Source organism: Oncorhynchus masou, chromosome 20 (genome assembly GCF_036934945.1).
Source record: "Oncorhynchus masou masou isolate Uvic2021 chromosome 20, UVic_Omas_1.1, whole genome shotgun sequence".
In the NCBI taxonomy this organism is placed as follows: Eukaryota; Metazoa; Chordata; class Actinopteri; order Salmoniformes; family Salmonidae; genus Oncorhynchus; species Oncorhynchus masou.
The window spans coordinates 16071647-16095229 of record NC_088231.1 but is presented as its reverse complement, the minus strand read 5'-3'; the positions used below and the strand labels follow the sequence as shown (position 1 = coordinate 16095229).

Here is a 23583-nt window from a genome sequence, read left to right as displayed (position 1 = left end):
CACAGTCGTGGCGGGGCACGACAACACCTCTTCCCCCTCAGGAGGCTGAAAAGATTTGGCATGGGATTCTTAAAGTTTTTAGAGCTGCACCATTGAGAGCATCTTGACTGGCTGCATCACCACATGCTATGGCAACTGCTTGGCATCTAGCCGCAAGGCGCTACAGAGGGTAGTGCGTACAGCCCTGTACATCACTGGGGCCGAGCTCCCTGCCATCCAGGACCTCTATACCAGGCGGTGTCAGAGGAAGGACCTAAAAATTATCAAAGACTCCAGCCACCCAAGTCATAGCATGCTCTCTCTGCTACCGCACAGCAAGCGGTACCAATGCACCAAGTCTGGAACCAACAGGAACCTGAACAGCTTCTATCCCCAAGCCATAAGACTGCTAAATAGTTCAATAGTAATCAATAGCTACCTGGACTATCTGCATTGACCCTCCTTTGCACAAACTCTTGACTCATCACATATGCTGCTCTTGCTGTTTATCTATCCTGTGGCCTAGTCACTTTATCCCTACCTACAGTTGAAGTCGGAAGTTTAAATACACTTAGGTTGGAGTCATTTTTAAAACTAGTTTTTCAACCACTCCACAAATGTCTTGTTAACAAATTATAGATTTGGCAAGTTGAATAGGACATCTACTTTGTGCATGACACAAGTCATTTTTCCAACAATTGTTTACAGACAGATTATTTCACTTATTCACTGTATCACAATTCCAGTGGGTCAGAAGTTTACATACACTAAGTTGATTGTGCCTTTAAACAGCTTGGAAAATTCCAGAAAATTATGTCATGGCTTTAAAAGCTTCTGATAGGCTAATTGACAACATTTGAGTAAATTGGTTGTGTACCTGTGGATGTATTTCAAGGCCTACCTTCACACGCAGTGCCTCTTTGATTGACACCATGGGAGAATCAAAAGAAATCAGCCAAGACAAAATTGTAGACTTCCACAAGTCTGGTTCATCCTTGGGAGCAATTTCCAAATGCCTGAAGTTACCACGTTCATCTGTACAAACAATTGAATGCAAGTATAAACACCATGGGACCACACAGCCGTCATACCGCTCAGGAAGGAGACGCGTTCTGTCTCCTAGAGATGAACGTACTTTGGTGTGAAAAGTGCAAATCAATCCCAGAACAACAGCAAAGGATCTTGTGAAGATGCTGGAGGAAACGGGTACAAAGTATATATCCACAGTAAAACGAGTCCTATATTGACATAACCTGAAAGGCCACTCAGCAAGGAAGAAGCCACTGCTCCAAAACCTCCATACAAATGGTTTGCAACTGCACATGGGGACAAAGATCGTACTTTTTGGAGAAATGTCCTCTGTTTGGCCATAATGACCATCGTTATGTTTGGAGGAAAAATGGGGAGGCTTGCAAGCCGAAGAACACCATCCCAATCGTGAAGCACAGGGGTGGCAGCATCATGTTGTGGGGGTGCTTTACTGCAGGAGGGACTGGTGCACTTCACAAAATAGATGGCATTATGAGGGAGGAAGGAAAATGTTGTGGATATATTGAAGCAACATCTCAAGACATCAGTCGGGAAGTTAAAGCTTGGTCGCAAATGGGTCTTCCAATGGACAATGACCCCAAGCATACTTCCAAAGTTTTGGCAAAATGGCTTAAGGACAATAAAGCCTATAGAAACTTTGTGGGCAGAACTGAAGAAGCATGTGCGATGTCAGGAGGAATGGGCCAAAATTCACTCAACTTATTCACTCAACTTATTTGACCCAAGTTAAACAATTTAAAGGCAATGCTACCAAATGCTAATTGAGTGTATGTAAACTTCTGACCCACTGGGAATGTGATGAATGAAATAAAAGCTGAAGTAAATCATTCTCTCTGCAATTATTGTGACATTTCACATTCTTAAAATAACGTGGTGATCCTAACTGACCTAAGACAGGGAATTTTTACTAGGATTAAATGTCAGGAATTGTGAAACTGAGTTTAAATGTATTGGCAAAGGTGTATGTAAACTTCCGACTTCAACTGTATATGTACATATCTACCTCAATTACCCTGTATCCCTGCACATCGACTCGGTACTGGTACCCTGTGTTTATAGCCAAGTTATCGTTACTCATTGTATATTTACTCCTGGGGTTATCTTTCTATTATTTGTTATTTTATTTTTCTCTCTGCGTTGTTGGGAAGGGCTGTAAGTAAGCATTTCACTGTTAGTCCACGCTTGTTGTTTACGAAGCATGCAGGTACACCGGCGCACAGACAAATACCCTCATGCACACAAATGTGCTGAACAGTGTTTGATACTGTATACCCTGTACACCTCAGTCTACCAAAAATACTCTTTCTCCATACTGCACAGTCAATCCCAGGAAAATGGCAGTTATACAACTGTCATAATGGTATACACTTCATGTGTACAGTGCATCACATGGCACTTCTGTCAAACGTTTAAATATACAGTGTCACTGCAGGTTCCCTTTAAAAGATGCTGGAATGTGATGTGTTGTCTTGTTTTTTTGTATCCCATAGATAACTGGTGGTGTGTTATATTCTGGATCCACGTAGATAACTGGTGGTGTGTTATATTCTGGATCCACGTAGATAACTGGGGGTGTGTTATATTCTGGATCCACGTAGATAACTGGGGGTGTGTTATATTCTGGATCCCCGCAGATAACTGGGGGTGTGTTATATTCTGGATCCACGTAGATAACTGGGGGTGTGTTATATTCTGGATCCACGTAGATAACTGGTGGTGTGTTATATTCTGGATCCTGGTGGTGTGTTATATTCGATAGATAACTGGTGGTGTGTTATATTCTGGATCCACGTAGATAACTGGGGTGTGTTATATTCTGGATCCACGTAGATAACGCAGATAACTGGTGGTGTGTTATATTCTGGATTCCTGTAGATAACTGGTGGTGTGTTATATTCTGGATCCCCGCAGATAACTGGTGGTGTGTTATATTCTGGATCCCTGTAGATAACTGGTGGTGTGTTATATTCTGGATCCACGTAGATAACTGGTGGTGTGTTATATTCTGGATCCCCGTAGATAACTGGTGGTGTGTTAACTGGTGGTGTGTTATATTCTGGATCCCCGCGGATAACTGGTGGTGTGTTATATTCTGGATCCCCGTGGATAACTGGTGGTGTGTTATATTCTGGATCCCGTAGATAACTGGTGGTGTGTTATATTCTGGATCCCCACGGATAACTGGTGGTGTGTTATATTCTGGATCCACGTAGATAACTGGGTGTGTGTTATATTCTGGATCCACGTAGATAACTGGTGGTGTGTTATATTCTGTATCCCCGCAGATAACTGGTGGTGTGTTATATTCTGGATCCCTGTAGATAACTGGTGGTGTGTTATATTCTGGATCCCCGCGGATAACTGGTGGTGTTATATTCTGGATCCCTGTAGATAACTGGTGGTGTGTTATATTCTGTATCCCCGCAGATAACTGGTGGTGCCTGGTGGACGGCGGTGTGTTCTCCAGGCTGGTGGACATGTATAAGAGCATCGTGGTGTTCCTGTTAACTGGAGGAAAGGCCCTGCTCGTCCCTGTCTTCCTAGAAAACTACACCAGTGCCACGCTAAAGCTTCTAGAGAAACTTCATAAGGTAACGTTTCCTGCTAATGCTCATGGGGAAACTTTATTAGGTCATTCTTTACATAAAAGTTTCTCTAGATACTTCACAAGTTCAAGTTTTATACTAAAGCTTGTGGAGAAACTTGAAGAGGTGTTATGATTCCCGGCCTTAAACATAGGTCTACTGTGCGAATAGGAGCCTTTTTAAAAGGTTAGGAACACATGAGGTGTCCTTTAAAAAAAAAAAGAATGGCAGTAATGCAAAAAAACAAGTTTACAGAATTGTGGGAAAATATCAAGTATGCATGATATCCTTTTATATATACATGTATCAAACCGCAAGAGACTTCCTGGTATAAAATAAAGGTAAACAATCATAATGATGGGTGTGTGTTCTGAGCAGGGTTGTTGTGTTGCTGTGTGTGTCCAGGTTAACCTGAAGGCCGGGCATGTGGAGTACAACCGCTTCTATATCCCTGACATCACCACCCTGGTGGACATCCAGGAAGACTACCTCAAGTGGTTTCTGAGTAAAGCAGAGATTGTGAGTACTGGAGATCTCTGCGTCTCTCTCTCTTGTGACGATGTCGTCCTGTGGAATTTGGTGTGTGTGTGTGTGTCCAATTATCTAATTCTCATCCTAATCCAATGGGATGCTACTCTCACAGACGAGCCCCCTAGCCCCTACCCCTCTTCCATCCCTCTTTCTCCCTGCATAGTAGAATCTGTCGAACTGTGTAGTTCCTTTCTAGGAAGAGCACAGAGACTTTGTTGTCCCCACCCTCATATTTTCACCTTTGTGTCTTGTAGCTCTGGCCAATGTCTCAGTAAACTGGTATAGCTAGACAGCTATGCCCCTGCCACCAGCCATCAATCTGAATACACTGTTATGATCCTCTAGAATATAGTTTTCATGGGTAAATTGGACAAAACTGAGTTGATGATTATAATTTTGTTTTTCAGAAAATGAGAACACCAGCAGTACAGGTATACAGGCTGTTTTCTAATCAAATGAGTGTAAATGCCACGTTATCTATATGCTCTTCAAACGATAACGTTTCTCTTTTCTTCCATTCAGAGCTCAGTGACTTTATGTGCCTACCCGTTCATACTGAACGCCCAAGCCAAGACCACCATGCTGCAAACTGACGCTGAGCTACAGATGCAGGTAACAGCCAGGATTGGAAAATATATATGTACATTTTTACAGATGTTCTGGCACAGAGCGACTTATAGTAGTGAGTGCATACATTTTCATTAGTAATAGTCCCTTGTGGGAATCAAACCCACAACCCTGGCATTGCAAGTGCCATGCTCTACCAACTGAGCCACACGGGACCGTTATATAAAAGTTTCCCACTGTTAACTCAAAGTTTGAAACTGATTTATGTTGACATTTGCCGTGATAAAATAACTTTTTATAGACAATGTAAGACTGATTCATGTCCCTTGGAGACCATTTAATTGCACTTGTCTTTTTTTAAACACTTGATGAAAAAAAAAAAAAATAATAATAATTTCCATCTCTCCTACACATATTATTTCCCCTGTCTGTGACCTTTTCCAAGATGGCGGTGAGCGGGGCCAACATGCATAACGTTTTCATGCTGCTGACGCTGGAACCCCTCCTGGCACGGAACCCCTTCCTGGTGCTCCACGTACGCAGGGACCACTTAGTGAGCGACGCGCTGAGAGAGCTCACCATCTACTCTGACGTCGACCTCAAGAAGCCCCTCAAGGTCTGAGTTCAGCACCTCTCGGGGTCACAAAGGTCATGTTGTGTGTCGTAAATAGACATGGAGAGATTTTTTTAGGAGAGATCTTTGTAATCAAAGACAAATAAGATAACACCACCAATCATCAATTGTTTGTCAACGGCTGCACACTGTTGTTAGTGCCACTTGAATTACAGGAACTAAGGCCATATCAATTGAAGATGAGAAAGTGATTGACAGAGTATTTGGGCTCAGTTGGTGCCACTTTAATTACAGGAACTAAGGCTCTCTCTCCCCCTCTAGGTGATCTTTGATGGGGAGGAGGCGGTGGATGCAGGGGGGGTAACCAAGGAGTTCTTCCTACTGCTGTTGAAGGAGCTGATGGACCCTGTGTACGGCATGTTCACCCAGTACACCCAGTCCAACCTGCTCTGGTTCTCTGATAAAGTGAGTCATGTACCACTCAGTGGAGGCTGCTGAGGGAAGGACGGCTCATAATAATGGCTGGAACAGAGCAAATGGAATCGCATCAAACACAAGGAAACCATGTGTTTAATGTATTTGATACCATTCCACCTATTCCTCACCAGCCATTACCACGAGCCTGTCCTCCCCAATTAAGGTGCCACCAACCTCCTGTGTGACCGCTTCTACTGCACAACACTGTACATCTAACCATGATCTTACTGTACATATAGGGCTGATGGCATTCATAACATGATATAATAAAACTGTGAACCACTCACACTGCACAACACTGTAACACTAACAAATGTTGATAACTGAACATATCTAACTGTAATTATCAATTGGGTGGTTCGAGCCCTGAATGCTGATTGGCTGACATCCGTGATATATCAGACTGTATACCACGGGTATGACCGAACATGTATTTTTACTGTTCTAATTACATTAGTAACCAGTTTATAATAGCAATAAGGCACCTCTGCGTTGCGTCGTGCATAAGAACAGCCCTTAGCCGTGGTATATTGGCCATATACCACAACCCGCCGAGGTGCCTTATTGCTTAAATATAGTGCTGATGTTACTCATAATTCTGTGTAAAAAAATTAAATGCTAAATAAATAACACTGTACTCGAAAAGGGACGTAGTATTAAATATCTTGCAAGTGCGTTGGAGTATAGTACATGATTCAAGAGAAGTGTATTAAATGCCTTCGCTGACCTTGGCAACGGTTGCTAGAGGAACAAAATAAAAAAGGGAAGTGTTGCAAGCGAACAGTGTAGTAGTCTATTGAAATACTGTTTTTTTATGTCTCAGTAATGACAATAAAACATCTCTAACCGTTAATGGGGTACTGTGACATAGAATTGGCTCTTTGTAGAAAACCAATGTTGTCTGTCTGACATGCATCCTAATTGGCCCACTATTCCCTATATAGTGCTCTATGCCATTTGGGCCACAGACCCTATCTATTGTATGAAGCAACACCAAGGTCATATTAGTTGTCAAATCCCTTCTACCCATGTTCTGGAAGCCAGCCAACCACCTCAACATGTCAGAAGGGTCAATTTCATTATCTTCTAAATCTAAACAACATTATGCATTTTCAAAGCCGAACAAGGTCACAAACAACGTTTCAAAATATTTCCAAATGCTCTGAATAGACACGGTTGGTCTTGGTTACCTGAGTGTTCACGGTTGGTCTTGGTTACCTGAGTGTTCACGGTTGGTCTTGGTTACCTGAGTGTTCACGGTTGGTCTTGGTTACCTGAGTGTTCACGGTTGGTCGGTTGGTCTTGGTTACCTGAGTGTTCACGGTTGGTCTTGGTTACCTGAGTGTTCACGGTTGGTCTTGGTTACCTGAGTGTTCACGGTTGGTCTTGGTTACCTGAGTGTTCACGGTTGGTCTTGGTTACCTGAGTGTTCACGGTTGGTCTTGGTTACCTGAGTGTTCACGGTTGGTCTTGGTTACCTGAGTGTTTACCGGTGTCTCGTAACCTCTTTTGTCTGTATTTCAATGACCTTTGTTAACCCCCGACCCAGGCTTGGCTGTGTGGCCTGGCCATTGTGCTGTAAATTGGATACATTCTATTGTGTGAAGGGACATGCCACTAGGCCAGAAAGGTCATATTTGTTGTGGTTTGTTGAGGGTAGAAATAATTATTGTATTGAAATACGAACCGCTTATGTAATGAGAGCTGTCCTATTGGAGTGAGTTGGCATAGGTCAGCGTTTTTCCAGGAAAAGGGACACCCATGCGAGGCAAGGCGACATTGGGAACGTTCACTCACGTATACAAAATAGCACCCTGGGTCGTGGGAATATTAATGAATGTCAAAACCCTTTGACACTTGCAATTGACAGTAGTGATTTGAAGGAGGAACTCAAACAGGTCTATAACAACAAAATGAAGCTGAATGGCCTCAGAATAGGTTTGTAGGGTTCATCAACAATATTTTGTTAGGAAGGCATAATAGGTAATTATTCATATGTAGCTTGTAGTTTTAATCAGAAACACATGCGTCATGAATCAACAACAATTCTGAGTAGCCCAGTAGTACATTTCCCAGTTTGAACATAATTGAATGAAGTGGTTGAATAAAAACAAATTGAATCTTGGTTTGGATTTAAAAACAGACCTTTGGTGGTATGCCAGCCTACATTTCCATCAAAAACAAGATGTACATCTCAATAGTTTCAAGTCCTTTTGTTTTTTACTCTTTTAATACTCATGAACCATTTCAGTAGGCTTCAATCTGGTTGCTTCCACCTCCTGTATTTTATGATCAGCGAGGAACGAGCAACAAGAAGAGGACGCCTTTTAAGACTATTGCTATGCACCCAACAAAGCATTGCCTCTCTACTTAACTTCCTTGTTGTGTCTCTCTCTGTTTCTGCCCAGTGTTTTGTGGAGTACAACTGGTTCAATCTGATAGGGATCATTTGTGGGCTGGCCATCTATAACAGCACTGTGGTGGACCTCCACTTCCCCCTGGTCCTTTACAAGAAGCTACTGGGCGTAGCACCCACTCTGGAGGACCTCAAGGAGCTGTCGCCCACAGAGGGCAGGTAATGTGAATTCATAGCCCAGCCACGAGGCCTCTAGGCTGGGATGGACTTGCATGCTAACTCCTCCTAGCCACATCTTGTTAAAAGTTCTACATGGAAAGTGAGTGTTCTTCATTCATTAAAAACGACTTAGTGTTGAACACAATCTTTCTACTGCCATTAGGTATATTGATTGTCCATGCTGTTTGTATAACTGTATTTTCGTCTTGGGTGCGGAGAGATTTAATTCTGGGTTTATTTTTTAAATTCCCCCTTCCCTCCTTATTTGAACACGTTGTGTGAACTCAACATCTCTTCAGAAGGCAATAATTGAGTGTTGGGCTTAGGGTTGGTCAGCATCCAGATCTTCATACCGTTCCTGTACCATACTAGGGTATATGCTACTACTGGCAGTGCACACTGTTTCTTTCTAAATGCACAAAACAAATTTAGGCAGCAGGGATCTTGATCCAGAAGGAGATTGTTTGTCTCTGCTGTAATCGCTGTGTCAGCGATTTACAGCTGTGAGTCTTTCTGGGTAAGTCTAAGAGCTCTGCACACATGGATTGCACAATATTTGCACATTATTCTTTAAAAAATTCAAGCTCTGTCAAGTTGGTTGTTGATCATTGCTAGACAGCCATTTTCAAGTCTTGGCATAGACTTTCAAACCGATTTATGAGTAAAAACTGTGACTAGGCCACTCAGGAACATTCAATATCATCTTGGTAAGCAACTCTAGTGTATATTTGGTCTTGTGTTTTAGGTTATTGTCCTGCTTAAAGGTGAATTAGTCTCCCAGTGTCTGTTGGAAAGCAGACTGAATCAGGTTTTCCTCTAGGATTTTTCCTGTGCTTAGCTTTATTCCCTTTCATTTTTATCCTAAACTCTCTAGTCCTTGCAGATGACAAGCATACCCATAACATGGTGCAGCCACCACCATGCTTAAAAATGTGGTACTCTGATGTGTTGTGTTAGATTTGCCACAAACATAGCACTTTGTATACAAGACATAAGGTTAATTTCTTTGCCACATTTTTTGTAGTATTACTTTAGTGCCTTTTTGCAAACAGGATGCATGTATTCTGCCCTGGCTTCCTTTTCACTCTGTCATTTAGGTTAGTATTGTGGAATAACTGCAATGTGGTTGATCCATCCTCAGGAGAAAACTATCACAGCAATTAAACTCTAACTCTTTTAGTCACCATTAGCCTCATGGTGAAATCCCTGTGCCGTTTCTTTCCTCTCCTGCAACTGAGTTAGGAAGGACGCCTGTATCTTTGTTGTGAATGGGTGTATTAATACACCATCCAAAGTGCAATTAATAACTTCACCATGCTCAAACATCTTTTTCTTTTTTCATTCTGAAAAACCTCTGGTGTTTGTGGTTGAATCTGTGTTTGAAATTCACTGCTTGACTGAGCAACCTTACAAACAATTGTATGTGTGGGGTACAGAGATGAGGGTGTGAATACTTTCTGAAGGCACTGCACTTACTGTACATAACCCAGCAGTTGGCCTAGGGTCTAATTGTCTGCAGATGACCCGGAGGTTGGTGCTGAAGCTTTTTATCCTTAGATTACCAGTCCGAGGGCTACAATTAGGGTAGTGCATCGGCCCTTGAGCGTGTCACAGTAAAAGACAGCTTTCTTTAAGGAGTTGGCTCCCTCGGGAGTGTTGGGCCACAAAACAACCCAGACGATGAATAGTGTCTTGTTGTTTTGTCATAGGTTGTGTTGCTTTCTTGGCTTGACTTTTGGGTACACTTAAGACCGAGGCAGTAGAGTCGACACAGCTGTGGGTTTTGAACTAAGTGGTGGTGAAGAAATGAAGAAGGAAGAGAAATGAATGACAGTTGGTTAGTCATTTGGGGTGTTTCTTTACTCTAGTATTTCTGTGTACTCCTAGTACTCTGAGTTGAAATAAGATTTTTTTTAAATGTATTTAACATGGCAAGTCTGTTAAGAACAAATTCTTATTTACAATGACGGCCTACCCGGGCCAAACCCGGGCCAATTGTGCACCGCCCTATGGGACTCCCAATCACGGCTGGTTGTGATACAGCCTGGATTCGAAACAGGGTGTTTGTATTGACGCCTCTAGCACTGAGATGCAGTGCCTTAGACTGCTGCGCCACTCGGGAGCCCAAAGAGAACTGGATATCAAATACAGTTGAAGTCGGATGTTTACATACACTTAGGTTGGAGTCATTAAAACTTGTGTTTCAACAACTCCACATATTTCTTGTTAACAAACTATAGTTTTGGCAAGTCGGTTAGGACAGCTACTTTGTGCATGACGCAAGTAGATTTTTCCAACAATTGTTTACAGACAGATTATTTCACTTATAATTCACTGTATCATAATTCCAGTGGGTCAGAAGTTTAAATACACTAAGTTGACTGTGCCTTTAAACAGCTTGGAAAATTCCAGAAAATTATGTCATGGCTTTAGAAGCTTCTAATTGGCTAATTGACATCATTTGAGTCAATTGGAGGTGTATCTGTGGATGTATTTCAAGGCCTACTTTAAAACTCAGTGCCTCTTTGCTTGATATCATGGGAAAATCAAAAGCCAAGACTGCTCCACTGCTCCAAAAACGCCATAAAAAAGACAGACTACGGTTTGCAACTGCACATGAGGATAAAGATCATACTTTTTGGAGAAATGTCCTCTGGTCTGATGAATCAAAAATATACCTGTTTGGCCACAATGACCATCATTATGTTTGGAGGAAAAAGGGGGAGGCTTGCAAGCTGAAGAACACCATCCCAACCTTGAAGCATGGGGGTGGCAGCATCATGTTGTGGGGGTGCTTTGCTGCAGGAGGGACTGGAGCACTTCACAAAATAGATGGCATCATGAGGCAGGAAAATGTGGATATATTGAAGCAACATCTCAAGACATCAGTCAGGAAGTTAAAGCTTGGTCACAAATGGGTCTTCCAAATGGACAATGACCCCAAGCATAATTCCAAAGTTGTGGCAAAATGGCTTAAGGACAACAAAGTCAAGGTATTGGAGTGGCCATCACAAAGCCTTGACCTCAATCCTATAGAAAATTTGTGGGCAGAACTGAAAAAGTGTGCGTGAGCAAGGAGGCCTACAATGTGCCAAAATTCACCCAACGTATTGTGGGAAGCTTGTGGAAGGCTACCCAAAATGTTTGACCCAAGTTAAACAATTTAAAGGCAATGCTACCAAATGCTAATTGAGTGTATGTAAACTTCTGACACACTGGGAATGTGATGAAAGAAATACAAGCTGAAGTAAATCATTCTCTCTACTATTGTTCTGACATTTCACATTCTTAAAATAAAGTTGTGATCCAAACTGACCTAAGACTGAATTTGTACTAGGATTAAATGTCAGGAATTGTGAAAAACGGAGTTTAAATGCATTTGGCTAAGGTGTATGTAAACTTCCGACTTCAACTGTACCTACTTCACAGACTACTGTAGTTCAGAGTACTTTGTGCAGAAAAACTCAACTCCACAACCCGTAAGAACACCACTCCAATACACAGCCCATCCAAGCAAGGCAGCATACTCCCATCCTCGTTCCAACTTCAACAGAATGTGAGACATCCCACTTGGCTGCCCTTTGGGTCTGGAGAGAACGAGGAGTTTCTTTTCCCCTTGGCACCCTATCCCTGGCTCTGTTACTCCATGCATACTTCCTGTGTTGTGTTAGGGTTGGTTAGCATCTCCCTAGCAAGCATAGCTTAGCGTAGTCCCCCTCCCACACTATCCATCATTCACGGTCTGTTATTGTCTCCCAGCGTTAACATAGCATAGCCCCCATTCTTCATCAGTGTCTATTATTGGCTACTAGCACTAGCGTAGCCCCCATTCTCAATCACTGTCTATTAGCTGTTAGAATTAGCATAGCCGGCATTCTCCATTACTGCCTATTATTAGCCGCTAGCGTTAGCGCTCAAACAGGCTAGTGCTACAGGAAGCCTTGTTGTTCCCTCTTCTGTTCTATCCTAGATAATCCAGGTGCTTTGGGGACAGAACACAGCTGGCCACCAGGGTAAGCGCTAACATGTGACGTTAGCGATGTCACTAAATGCTACTGAGGGCAGAGGCCTTTAAAATGGAGAGTGTGTTATCCCCAGCTAGGTTAGGGAGAAAGTCTTTAGCGATGGCTGAGGCTACCAGGGAGGGATGCTGTCCGTGTCAGTGATGAAAAGTGGGATGGCTGATGGCTTTACCTCAAAACGCAGCTATGTGGGAGGAATTTTGATGAGGATGACATTGGTCTTCTATTTCTCTGTCTTGCGTTCCCTCTCTCTCTCTCGCTAGCCCTCCTCTCTTTGTTTTCCCACCATAGTGAGAGAGAGCTTACATTCTCTACGGTCATGTGTTAGTGAATACGTCTCTTTCTCTCTCTAGGAGTTTACAACAGCTCCTGGACCATGAGGAAGATGACATTGAGGAGACATTTTGTCTAAACTTTGCTGTAAGTCCTCACAGGGGCCCCCCTGTTGTGAATTGTGCCAACTCTTGGAGATGTCTGAACCCCAAACAAAACATAAACCCACTCCCTCCTGAAACACTACGTCATTACCCATTTAAAAGATGACTGTAAAGAAAGATCTTCACAACATTCAGATGCCAAATCAGATTCCGCAGTAGAAATGGATGATATTTAGTTGCCTGACTGGATGATATCTAACCCCCCACTGTGTCCATCCCAGATCACCAGAGAGTACTATGGTCTGACGGAGGTTAAGGAGCTTATCCCTGGAGGAGACCGCATCACTGTGGACAAGAACAACAGGTGGGGGTCCCGTTTATTTATTTATATGTATATGTATGTCTGTCTGTCTGTCTACATACTGCTCAAAAAAACACTAGGGAACACTAAAATAACACATCCTAGATCTGAATGAATGAAATATTCTTATTAAATACTTTTTTCTTTACATAGTTGAATGTGCTGACAACAAAATCACACAAGAATTATCAATGGAAATCAAATTTATCAACCCATGGAGGTCTGGATTTGGAGTCACACTCAAAATTAAAGTGGAAAACCACACTACAGGCTGATCCAACTTTGATGTAAAACAAGTCAAAATGAGGCTCAGTAGTGTGTGTGGCCTCCACGTGCCTGTATGACCTCCCTACAACGCCTGGGCATGCTCCTGATGAGGTGGCGGTCTCCTCCCAGACCTGGACTAAAGCATCCGCCAATTCCTGGACAGTTTGTGGTGCAACGTGGCATTGGTAGATGGAGCGAGACCTGATGTCCCAGATGTGCTCAATTGGATTCAGGCCTGGGGAACGGGCGGGCCAGTCCATAGTATCAATGCCTTCCTCTTGCAGGAACTTCTGACACACTCCAGCCACATGAGGTCTAGCATTGTCTTGCGGAGTCAATCACCACCTTCCGGAGACAGAAACCCCACATAGGAGGTCTTAAATGATTTAGATGCTATTGTAAAGTGGCTGTTCCACTGGATGTCATTTGCATTAGTCGCTCTGGGAGGAACTTAAATGTAAATGTAATGTAAATGCATTAGGAGGAACCCAGGGCCAACCGCACCAGCATATGGTCTCACCAGGGGTCTGAGGATCTCATCTCAGTACCTAATGGCAGTCAGGCTACCTCTGGCGAGCACATGGAGGGCTGTGCGGCCCCCCAAAGAAATGCCACACCACACCATGACCGCCAAACCGGTCATGCTGGAGGATGTTGCAGGCAGCAGAACGTTCTCCAAGGCGTCTCCAGACTGTCACGACTGTCACATGTGCTCAGTGTGAACCTGCTTTCATCTGTGAAGAGCACAGGGCGCCAGTGGCGAATTTGCCAATCTTGGTGTTCTCTGGCAAATGAAAAATGTCCTGCACGGTGTTGGGCTGTAAGCACAACCCCCACCTGTGGACGTCGGGCCCTCATACCACCCTCATGGAGTCTGTTTCTGACCATTTGAGCAGACACATGCACATTTGTGGCCTGCTGGAGGTCATTTTGCAGGGCTCTGGCAGTGCTCCTTGCACAAAGGCGGAGGTAGCGGTCCTGCTGCTGGGTTGTTGCCCTCCTACGGCCTCCTCCACGTCTCCTGATGTACTGACCTGTCTCCTGGTAGCGCCTCCATGCTCTGGACACTACGCTGACAGACACAGCAAACCTTCTTGCCACAGCTCGCATTGATGTGCCATCCTGGATGAGCTGCACTACCTGAGCCACTTGTGTGGGTTGTAGACTCCGTCTCATGCTACCACTAGAGTGAAAGCACGGCCAGCATTCAAAAGTGACCAAAACATCAGCCAGGAAGCATAGGAACTGAGAAGTGGTCTGTGGTCCCCACCTGCAGAACCACTCCTTTATTGGGGGTGTCTTGCTAATTGCCTATAATTTCCACCTGTTGTCTATTCCATTTGCGCAACAGCATGTGAAATTTATTGTCAATGTGTTGCTTCCTAAGTGGACAGTTTGATTTCACAGAAGTGTGATTGACTTGGAGTTACATTGTGTTGTTTAAGTGTTCCCTTTATTTTTTTGAGCAGTGTGTGTGTATGTATATATATCTCCAACTCACATTATAACAACAACACTGACTTTAAAACAGCAGTGCCACGTAAGCTTCTTCCTACCTATTACATCACGGTCCCCAGATCATGTTTCACATTTTAAGAACAAATTCTTATTTACAATGACGACCTGTCAAACACATCAATAAACATGTCAATAAAGAATAATTACACTATTATATCTACAAGTATGTGGTCACCTGCTCGTCCAACATCTCATTCCAATAGCATGGGCATATGGATTTGGTCCCCCCTATAACTGCCTCCACTCTTCTGGGAAGGCTTTCCACTAGATGTTGGAACATTGCTGCAGGGACTTGCTTCCATTCAGCCACAAGAGCATTCGTGAGGTCGGCACTGATTTTGGGCAATTAAGCCTGGCTCGCAGTCAGTGTCCCAATTCGAGAGGGTTGAGGTCAGGGTGAACTGCTTAGAAGGCCAAACGTATTGGGACAAGTTCACTTATCTGTATTAAAGTAGCTAAAAGTTAAGTATTTGGCCCCATATTCCTAGCACTATATCAAGCCTGCGACTCTAGTACCCCATTGGATGCATTTGCAGTTTGTTTTGGTTGTGTATCAGATTGTTTTGCCCAATAGAAATGAATGGTAAATAATATATTATGCTATTGCAGTCAGTTTTATTGTAAATACAAATAGAATATGTTTCTCTACATTAATATGGATGCTAACATGATTACGGATAATCCTGAATGAATTGTGAAAAAGTTAGACGTACAAATATTAAGATCTGCTAACCTCTCACCATTACAATAACATGGGAGGTTAGCATTGTTTTCGGGGGGTAGCAGAGTGCAGAGCCAAAACAACCAAAAATGTTTCGCTGTCCCAATACTTTTGGAGCTCACTGTATTTTGAGGCGGCCCTTCTGTCACTGACACAGTTAGAGCAGCTTATGGAGGAGTCCATTGAGGTAACAGTACGGGGGGTGTGCTGGAAGCTTGTGTTGAACAGATGGGGATGTCCCCAGCTGGGATTGGGTTCAGAACAACAGCAGCCCACATCTCTCCACAAATCCTCATTATACTTTGACTAGCCATTTGGCCGTGGGGCCAAATCCTCAGGGCCTCCACCCAGAGAGAGTGAGCAAGCGAAAAACTAACCCATTCAAATCAAATCAAAATCAAATCAAATCAAATTTATTTGTCACATACACATGGTTAGCAGATGTTAATGCGAGTGTAGCGAAATGCTTGTGCTTCTAGTTCCGACAATGCAGTAATAACCAACAAGTAATCTAACTAACAATTCCTAAACTACTGTCTTATACACAGTGTAAGGGGATAAAGAATATGTACATAAGGATATATGAATGAGTGATGGTACAGAGCAGCATAGGCAAGATACAGTAGATGGTATCGAGTACAGTATATACATATGAGATGAGTATGTAAACAAAGTGGCATAGTTAAAGTGGCTAGTGATACATGTATTACATAAGGATGCAGTCGATGATATAGAGTACAGTATATACGTATGCATATGAGATGAATAATGTAGGGTAAGTAACATTATATAAGGTAGCATTGTTTAAAGTGGCTAGTGATATATTTACATCATTTCCCATCAATTCCCATTATTAAAGTGGCTGGAGTTGAGTCAGTGTCAGTGTGTTGGCAGCAGCCACTCAATGTTAGTGGTGGCTGTTTAACAGTCTGATGGCCTTGAGATAGAAGCTGTTTTTCAGTCTCTCGGTCCCAGCTTTGATGCACCTGTACTGACCTCGCCTTCTGGATGATAGCGGGGTGAACAGGCAGTGGCTCGGGTGGTTGATGTCCTTGATGATCTTTATGGCCTTCCTGTAACATCGGGTGGTGTAGGTGTCCTGGAGGGCAGGTAGTTTGCCCCGGTGATGCGTTGTGCAGACCTCACTACCCTCTGGAGAGCCTTACGGTTGAGGGCGGAGCAGTTGCCGTACCAGGCGGTGATACAGCCCGCCAGGATGCTCTCGATTGTGCATCTGTAGAAGTTTGTGAGTGCTTTTGGTGACAAGCCGAATTTCTTCAGCCTCCTGAGGTTGAAGAGGCGCTGCTGCGCCTTCTTCACGATGCTGTCTGTGTGAGTGGGCCAATTCAGTTTGTCTGTGATGTGTATGCCGAGGAACTTAAAACTTGCTACTCTCTCCACTACTGTTCCATCGATGTGGATAGGGGGGTGTTCCCTCTGCTGTTTCCTGAAGTCCACAATCATCTCCTTAGTTTTGTTGACGTTGAGTGTGAGGTTATTTTCCTGACACCACACTCCGAGGGCCCTCACCTCCTCCCTGTAGGCCGTCTCGTCGTTGTTGGTAATCAAGCCTACCACTGTTGTGTCGTCCGCATTCATCCTGCCAGAACAGAGTCCGACTACGAAGGCCGTTTTGAAGGCTGTCTGTTATGACTTGAAGTGCAGGCATATCTAGAATTTTCAAGTGGCAGATAGCCTAGTGGTTAAGAACACAGGACCAGTAACTGAAAGGTGACAAGGTGAAAAATCTTTCAATGTACTCTTGAGCAAGGCACTTAACCCTTATTGTTGCTGTGGATAGGACCGTCTACTAAAATGTAAATAAGTGAAAGCATAATTCCAGGAGTTTTTCCTACTAATAGACTATAACTGCAGCCCAGAGTTTTCCTGGACAGGTCACATGGTCAGGAAAAACTGTGAAACAATGAGTTGAGTCACCTTTCCTCTTCATTACACCGAGGGAGGTTTGTTTATTGTGAGTGGAGTTGTGGAGGTTAGCTTAGCCCACAGATGCTATGGCAAGTTTCCTGCTCCCATTCCTCATTGCCGTTTGTCAGATCGAGTGTTTTTATTTCTGGCTGTGGGGCTCGTCAGTTAAATCTCTGGAGGGAGAGGCTGGGGAGTGTGTGTGTGTGTCTGTTTGAGTGTGACTGTGTCAGTGTGTGTGAGTGTATATTAGCCACGTGTGTGTGTGTGTTAGTAAGAAAGGGAGAGTAGGCCGAAGAGCAACGTTCCTTTTCCCCTGCAGCTCTCCTTACGTCTCTGTAGCTGGCTGCTACAGTATCTGTCAGGAAATCACACATCCTCACTGGGCCATGCTGTGCTGAACCCCAGGCCTGACACACACTGCCATCATCATCTTATCCTCCTCACAGGAACCTCACACAGGGACAGATTGTGTGTGTGTGTGTGTGTGTGTGTGTGTGTGTGTGTGTGTGTGTGTGTGTGTGTGTGTGTGTGTGTGTGTGTGTGTGTGTGTGTGTGTGTGTGTGTGTTAAACATCCTATGTGCAAGGGCACAGTTGACTCTCTATCCAGTCATGTGCTGTTTTAAAGATAAAGTTCTTTACCAGTTAAGTTCCTGACTGAATGAGAGAAATTAATCAGGATAGTCCCATCCTTTAACTGTCATGGTTGTTTATTACTGGGATGAAAGTATTAATGAGTAGAGCTCCAATCCATATTGCAGAATGCACAGTACCCAGCCCCTTAATAGTGACTAAATTCAAGATGGGTGTCTCAGTCCCATGGATAGATGGTTATGGTGGTGGGTTATGTATGGTCTATTTTAATCTGTTTTGATTGGCCGGTGCAGTGGCCAAGGGTCTCCGGGTCTCCAATCTGCCCAGTAGAGCGTGTCTCCAGAACACAGAACACCTCCCCTGTGACACCTCCTCCTGGGAGAGACCGCTAGTCTGTGTCACAAATGGCAACCTATTTCCTGAAGTAGTGCACTATATAGGGAATTGGGTGCCATTTGAGACACAGGCTTAGTGCTGCTCTCACTGATATTCTCTATCCTCACAAATCCCTATTCCCCTCCTGAGGGGATAGGCCTGCCATGAGAATGAAGCTATACTGACAGTCACAGGAACCACATGTTCAGTCGCAGCCTCAAAGGAACATTTCACCAAAAAACTATATTTTGGTATTTGTTTCATTTGTCCATTGTTGACATTAGTCCCAAAATGTTTTGCTTGTCAGCAATCACATTTTCAAGATATGTAAATGTTCAAAATATAGAAATCATCCCTGTATGATGAATTTAGCATCATATGATTCATTTTAATAACAAACTTGTTAATCAAATAATAGAGTAATGACCAACTAAATCAAAAGGCCTAGCTCAACTTATTCAATCATCAAGCTGAAGCAAAGTCCTTTGTTTCAACAGTTCTATGGAGCTTGGATAGTCTTCAGCAGCTCCTGCTGCTCTCCATGTGGGGAAACCATTCATTTAAACCATAAGGCGGCCACTCAGGCCAGCTGACCTGTAGAGCAGTGGGTTATGGGCCATGTAGTCTTCACCATGATGGCCATCTTAGGGCTGACAACCCCTCTGTGTGGCATGGCCGTAGGTGGAGGGGCTTGCCACATCACGTGTGTGTGTGTGTGTGTGTGTGTGTGTGTGTGTGTGTTGTATTAGTGCAGCAACATGAGACAGGCAGGGGTTTAAGCATTAACAAATGAAAATGGTTACAGGGAATTTCTCTCACTTAAAAATCATATGAAGATGGCATAAGTCATGGCAAAATGTGCAGAATATCACTAAATTCGCTTTGAAACTGCAAACGTTTCTATCCACCCCATCGCAAAATGTGTATACGTGCCAGAAATTGGCTTTAAAACTACAACATTTTCTCTCCGTCCCATGTTAAATAGTAGAATTGCATGAAATTAGTTTCACAACTGCAAAACTTTCTCTCCGCCCCATGGCAAAATGTGTAGAATTGCAGGAAATTATTAAAATGTCAAATGTTTCGATTTGCTGCCAAGAGTGCTTGCATACAGGCCACAAAGATTAGGGCTGGCCCTGGCTATTCACTACAACCAGACTACTGATTGGATCTCCAAAATTAGGATGGTTAACTGTATGGCCACTCAATATTCTTTGTGTTATGTCTGTCTGTCTGTGTCTCTCTGTGTCAGGGAGGAGTTTGTGGAGGCCTACCTGAAGTACATGTTCAGGGACTCGGTGAGCGAGCTGTACCAGGCCTTCTCCTCTGGGTTCCTGAAGGTGTGTGGTGGGAAGATCCTGTCGCTGTTCCAGCCCTCCGAGCTTATGGCCATGGTGGTGGGAAACAACAACTATAACTGGGAGGAAATGGAGAAGGTGAGCTTTAAAGCTAACGCTCATGCTAATGGTAGGTGATACGAAGCTAACCCTAATGGTAGGTCATACGAAGCCAACCCTAATGGTAGGTGATGGAGAATGTGAGTGCTAATGCTAAGCTAATCCTAATGGTAGGTGATGGAGAATGTGAGAATGCTAAGCTAACCCTAAATGGTAGATGATGGAGAATGTGAGAGTGAATACACCCCAGGGCAGTCGATCACTGAGTCAAACATCCACGGAAAACACTGGTGTTGACACTACATACTGTTACCGGAGAACATCAAAATGGGTGTGAAATATAATAAAACAGTTGATGCCATACTGCAAAGCACAGTGTCAAAACTAATCAAAATAATTGTTTTAATTGTTGACCCATCACTAAAACGAACCTTGACCAGGCAGTTCCTGAGGGCATAGCCAATTAGACAAAACTCTTCAGTCAGAAACCAGGAAGTTTGAGCGTCTGTCTGGTCAAGTTCGAGTGTCGGGACATGTTTGGCTCGCTGAGCCGGGGAGGGCATGGGGATTAGCCATTGGCTAATGGAGGAAGTTAAAAGGGTCACCGTAAGTAATGTACACTGGGCTTCTCCTGGATTCGTGTTGTTTTTAGCGTGTTGATGTCTTCAGATGATTGTCAGGGGTCTGTGATCTGTGTTTACTGTGAGTGTCATGTGCAGGATATTGACAACATGATGGGGACTCTGGCATAAGCAGGGTGTTTTCACAGCACTGCTCAGAATGTGGGAAATGTGTATGAAGTTTGAACGCTGGGGTTAGATTAGGCTAGGTAAAGGGTCTGCACCACACACACACACACAGCTCTGAGGAATTCCACAGGCTGTCACATATGAAGGAATCATGTTCTTACTCTGAATAACACTTAATGATAGTGACCAAGTAGAATGCTTTATACAAATCCTAGCAGTTGGCCAACTTCAGTTACATAACTGTCCCTAATATAATAGAACCATATTATGTTGTTTTGGCTTTTCTACTACAGAATGCGGTTTACAAAGGAGAGTATTCAGCCACTCATCCGACTGTGAGGATGTTTTGGGAGGTATTCCATGAGTTCCCTCTGGAAAAGAAGAAGCGGTTCTTATGTAAGTACTAAGTAGAGCCCTCGGTTCATTTGTAAGTACTAAGTAGAGCCCTCGGTTCATTTGTAAGTACTAAGTAGAGCCCTCGGTTCTTATGTAAGTACTAAGTAGAGCCCTCGGTTCTTATGTAAGTAAGTAGAGCCCTCGGTTCTTATAGTAGGTAGAGCCCTCGGTTCTTATGTAAGTAGTAGGTAGAGCCCTCGGTTCATTTGTAAGTATTAATGCGAGAGCACTCGGTTCTTATGTAAATACTGAGTAGAGCCCTCAGCCAACACCTCGTTAAACTATCACAATGACAATCTGTAGTTTTACTCAAGGTCTAAATAGGCACTTACTAGTGTTGGGACTTAGCCAGTGGCGCAAGCTCAATGTTATCTATTTCTAACGCTACAAGGAAACAAAGCTGCTTGAGTATTAGTACTCTCAGCCTCTGATACTGTACATCTAACGCTATCTCTCCCTCTTTCAACTATAATACTATACCTAATTCTAACACTAGCCCTCCCCTTTACTGTCCCCTCTTTCCCAGTATTCCTGACGGGCAGCGACCGCATCCCCATCCATGGCATGGAGAGCCTCCGCATCTCCATCCAGTCCACGTCGGCCGAGGAGCACTATCTGCCCGTGGCCCACACCTGCTACAACCTGCTGGACATGCCCCGCTACCAGACCAAAGAGACCCTACACCGCCGTCTCACCCAGGCCGTGGAGCAGTACGAGGGCTTCAGCCTGGTGTGAGACCCAGTGGCTGGGTCAGTGGCTCCCCCTAGAGGCCTGGAGGACCAGGGGGGGAATTAGCATGGCTGCTAATGCTAATGTACTTTAATAACAATGCCCTGTGAATGGGGGTGGCTGGATGGACGGATGGGCGGTGGGAAGGGGGCTGCTTTTCCATAGCACTTTCCCTATACAGTTTACCGTAAGAGATGATATATTTTGAGTTATAATTGTCTTCTATGCAGATTGATGTACATAACTTGAACAGTTTTAATTAAACCAGCTTTTTTGTTGCTTTAAGATAATTTATTGAATTGAATAGTTTTTTGGGCTTTGAAAAATTATACATGTCAGAGGTGAACATTGAAGCCCTTTACCTGGGATCTGGTCTTTTACCGCTGATCTTGGGTCAGTTTGAGGACAGATGATACAGATTAATACATGAGTGAACAGCAGACAGACAGTTCCATACTCAAGCCCATTCTAATGCCATACCCACAATACCAGTCTATTTCTACATTAAAAAGACTAACTGACCAACTGGAGTTACCTACATGTCCTCAATCTTACATTTATCAATATTTGATTGCGATGCCGTTGGAGTGATTTTATTACAGTAGTATTGGTGAAGTGTCTTTCTTTTTTAATGGATGTTAAAATGTCTGTGTGCATGTTGTCGAGAGGAAATGCTAAAAAGACTCATTGTTACATTATAAACAAAACACAAATACAGCTAATCCACATTTCTTTGATCCCTGTAACCCCAGATTAGGAATAAATCATCTCAATGTCAGAATGAGTGCACATTTGTGGCCTGGCGGATAATAGGTTGATTTCCAGATTCTGTTCATGGTTCCCACCAGTTCCTTCTGTGATGACACAGCATTCGGACCAAAGACATTAGGATTGGGTCATTGATTAGGTTTAAGGAACAGATTATATTGGGTCATGTTATTAGCAATAACGAACAGCTCAGTAATGTAATGACGTTTGTATGAGGGTCAGGGGACGCTGCACTCTGAACATCTCTGCATCGTTTCCCGGCCGTTACTTCAACGACTATTCTCTCAAGTGTATCTGGATCGTGTGTTGATATGCAAGTGATACAAATAACTTTGTCTGTGCATTCTGCCTATTCAGTCCTATTACCGAACGTCTCAGCCAATGGAGGTATTGTATTGTCTACCATTTCTCTTAAGCCACGTCTTTCTCCGCTGTAACTGGGGTTAAGACAAACGTTATCTATAGGGACGGCTGGTCTCCTTGTTTGTCTTTTGTTTTAATACATCAATAGCCACAAATTTGCCCAAGGGGAATAATTACTATTTTGATTTATAACTTGTCACCCTCAGTGTAGATAATGACATAATAAACAAGTCATAGTGACCTTTAGTTTATTCAAAGCTGTGCTAGGGCAATACCTGAGGGAGGCTCCGTGTGTTCTATTATAGCCTGGTCCTTAATCCATTTGTGCTGTTTTGCTGACTAAAGCTGTTGGCAAGACAACAAACCGATCAACAACCAGGCTAGGGGAAAGCCTATTCATTCCTATTATTCTTATTTCACCACGGTAATGGCGACAATTCCAAATCATGGGATCAATGTTTGCAAATAAGGGCTTATTAGTGGATCTATAACTGGATTGTTTCAAGTATATCATATTTAATTTTGTACCTTCTAAATGGATGACATTTTTTCCCTGAACAAATCAAATAAAACGTAATTCCAGCTTGCCCTGTAGTTGTGTTTTAAATCAAGAAGCTATTTTATAGGTTGGTCTGGGAATAAGGATTTGCTTGTGGATAAACGAGTGGTGCAAATAGGGGG

The 23583-nt window shown here is 43.4% G+C and overlaps 1 protein-coding gene across 4 annotated transcripts in view; it reads left to right on the top strand.

Moving 5' to 3' along the window:
* The window catches only part of herc3 (HECT and RLD domain containing E3 ubiquitin protein ligase 3), a 37430-nt gene extending 13941 nt beyond the window's left edge, over window positions 1-23489 (top strand). For 3 of the 4 annotated variants that reach the window (XM_064926520.1, XM_064926521.1, XM_064926522.1), the window contains 12 exons: window positions 3457-3620; window positions 4020-4133; window positions 4553-4576; window positions 4668-4757; window positions 5158-5328; window positions 5608-5751; window positions 8172-8338; window positions 12714-12780; window positions 13019-13101; window positions 19753-19936; window positions 20940-21042; window positions 21569-23489. In XM_064926520.1, coding sequence (XP_064782592.1) covers window positions 3457-3620; window positions 4020-4133; window positions 4553-4576; window positions 4668-4757; window positions 5158-5328; window positions 5608-5751; window positions 8172-8338; window positions 12714-12780; window positions 13019-13101; window positions 19753-19936; window positions 20940-21042; window positions 21569-21777 — 1520 coding nt within the window. In that variant the 3' untranslated portion in view covers window positions 21778-23489. Of the gene's footprint in view, window positions 1-3456; window positions 3621-4019; window positions 4134-4552; window positions 4577-4667; window positions 4758-5157; window positions 5329-5607; window positions 5752-8171; window positions 8339-12713; window positions 12781-13018; window positions 13102-19752; window positions 19937-20939; window positions 21043-21568 lie in introns of those variants that run through there. The other variant, XR_010450590.1, reaches the window with a different exon arrangement.
* Window positions 23490-23583: the final 94 nt, after the last annotated feature.